Source organism: Phaseolus vulgaris, chromosome 11 (assembly GCF_000499845.2).
Source record: "Phaseolus vulgaris cultivar G19833 chromosome 11, P. vulgaris v2.0, whole genome shotgun sequence".
Classification (NCBI taxonomy): domain Eukaryota; kingdom Viridiplantae; phylum Streptophyta; class Magnoliopsida; order Fabales; family Fabaceae; genus Phaseolus; species Phaseolus vulgaris.
Window position 1 is genome coordinate 22,060,507 of NC_023749.2, and position 2,248 is coordinate 22,062,754.

Below are 2,248 nucleotides of genomic sequence, written 5' to 3' on the forward strand. Positions count from 1 at the left end.
TCATACCTCGCCTCGACATCTTCCATGATCACGTCGCCCTTGGTGGCTGCTTCTAATGCCACATCCATAACTACGTCGCCCTTGGCGGCCCCCTCTGACGCTGCATCCACAGCTCGTCGGTTTTTATGCTCAGTCCCCGCACCAGGAGGTGGTGTTGTGGTCACATGGCACACTGATCGCCTGTTCTTGAGGCTGTTTTCGTAGCATTTCCTCGCCTCCTCTTGGTCAAATCGGATGGTGACGATCATCCCTTCCATTGAAGGTAATTTGACCTTCATGTGCCTCGTGGAGGGTACAGCTCCTATCCTATTGAGTGTTGGCCTTCCCAATAGGATATTATATGCTGAGGGGGCGTTCACGACAAGGTAATTGATTTTCTCCGTGCGCGAAGCAGCCCCATCTGTGAACGTTGTTCTTAACTCAATGTATCCCCTGACTTCGACTTGATCACCCGCAAAACCGTATAAGCAGCCCCCATATGGCCTCAGCTGGTCTGTAGATAACTGTAGCCTTTCGAAGGTCGGCCAGAACATCACATCTGCCGAGCTTCCTTGATCGACCAAGACCCGATGAACCGTCCTCCCTACCGTGACGAGCGAGATCACAATGGGATCGTTGTCGTGCGGCACAACATCCCTGAGGTCTTCCTTAGTGAACGTGATGTCCACATCGGGCGAATGGTCCTAAAAAGCTTCCACTGACATCACGGACCTCGCATACCTTTTACGCTGTGACGCAGTACACCCGCCACCCGAGAATCCACCAGCTATAGTGTGGATTTCACCGAGAACGGGCGCCTTGTGCTGTTGTCCCTCACTGCCCTCCGGTTGCGAGCCTGACGATCGTCCCGCCTGCTTCTCCATCAAGTAGCCCTTCAGGAAACCATTCTTCACGAGCTCATCCAACTGATAGCCAAGCGCCAAACAGTTGTTAATATGGTGCCCGAATGCTTCGTGGAATTCGCACCATGACTCCTTGCGAGGTCCCAGCACCCTGTCAGCTTTAATCGGTGGCCTCAACCTGTCGGCTATGCTGGGCACCGCAATCAGATCTTTGAGTTCCATCACAAAGTTGTGCCTCGGTGGCTTGCTTGCTTCTCTTCCTTCCTCTACTCGACCCTTAGGTTGGGTCCTCCGTGGCTCGTAAGCGCGCTTCCTGTCAAAGTGTTTTCTCTCTGTGACGGCTTGGTGAACCCAAACGGGTTGCGTGCGTATCTGTGCCTTGGGACGCGTTGGCGCAGCGGTCGCGCATTTCTCGTACGTTTCACCTTCCGAGGCAATATGCTCTACCGCCTGTCGCCTTATCTCGGCGAAGGTTTTGGTGCGACTGCGATTAAGCGTTTTACTGAAAGATCCGGGACGCACCCCCTTCCTGAACGCGTACACAATCATGGGTTCCTCCTTGGTGCCTACTTTCACTACCTGTGCCCCGAAGAGACTTATGTATTCTTTTAGGGTTTCGCCTTGGAACTGCTTGACGTCGAAAAGATCGTACGAGACTGGGGCGGGAGTTCTGTTGGCCAGATACTGTTCTCTAAATAGTTGTGAAAGTTGGGCGAAGGACGTGATGTGGCCCTCTGGGAGGCTGATGAACCAATCCATGGCCATCCCTGTTAAGGTGCTCATAAAAAGCTTGCACCTAACGGCGTCTGAACCGCCTACCAGCAACATCTGTGTGTGGAACGCCGTGAGGTGTGCTTCAGGATCCTCCATTCCCGTGAAGGTCGCTTTGGGTCCCGTGAAGGTCGCTTTGGGTCCCGTGAATGTATTGGGAATTGCTGTCTCCAAGATTGCCTGTGAAAATGGCGTTGTGAATTCCCTGGGTGGGGATGTAGCCTCCGGCTCGTCTCTGCCACGCCATCTATGGCGCAACTCCTCGTTGGTGTGGTGGAGTTCCTCGCTTCTTGCTTGAGAGGCTGTCAGGTCCGCCTGCATGCGCTCCTATTATACTTTCGAGGCTGCCACTGCGTCTTGCAACCCGTGCACCATGCCCATGAGTTGCTGTAGGGTCATCTCTTCATTCCTAGCGCGTGCTAGTCGGGTGGTCATGGCTCTCTGGGATCCTCTCAACTTATCTGAGTGTTGGAAAGTGGAACTGAAAGCTTGTGTGGTGGAACCGATGTTTATATCGGCCCCACGGTGGGCGCCAGATGTTCCGGCCGGTTGACCTGGGTCATCTTTATGTGTTGCTTGTTCTAACGAGCTAGGGCACCTTCGTTCTGCTTCGTCTGTGAGTACCTGAAAAAGAA

The 2,248-nt window shown here is 53.6% G+C and overlaps 1 protein-coding gene across 1 annotated transcript; it reads right to left on the reverse strand.

Moving 5' to 3' along the window:
- Positions 1-683: 683 nt before the first annotated feature.
- Positions 684-1,934, reverse strand: LOC137836895 (uncharacterized). The gene has a single exon (XM_068645677.1). The coding sequence runs from the start codon at positions 1,932-1,934 to the stop codon at positions 684-686; it is 1,251 nt and encodes a 416-aa protein (XP_068501778.1).
- Positions 1,935-2,248: the final 314 nt, after the last annotated feature.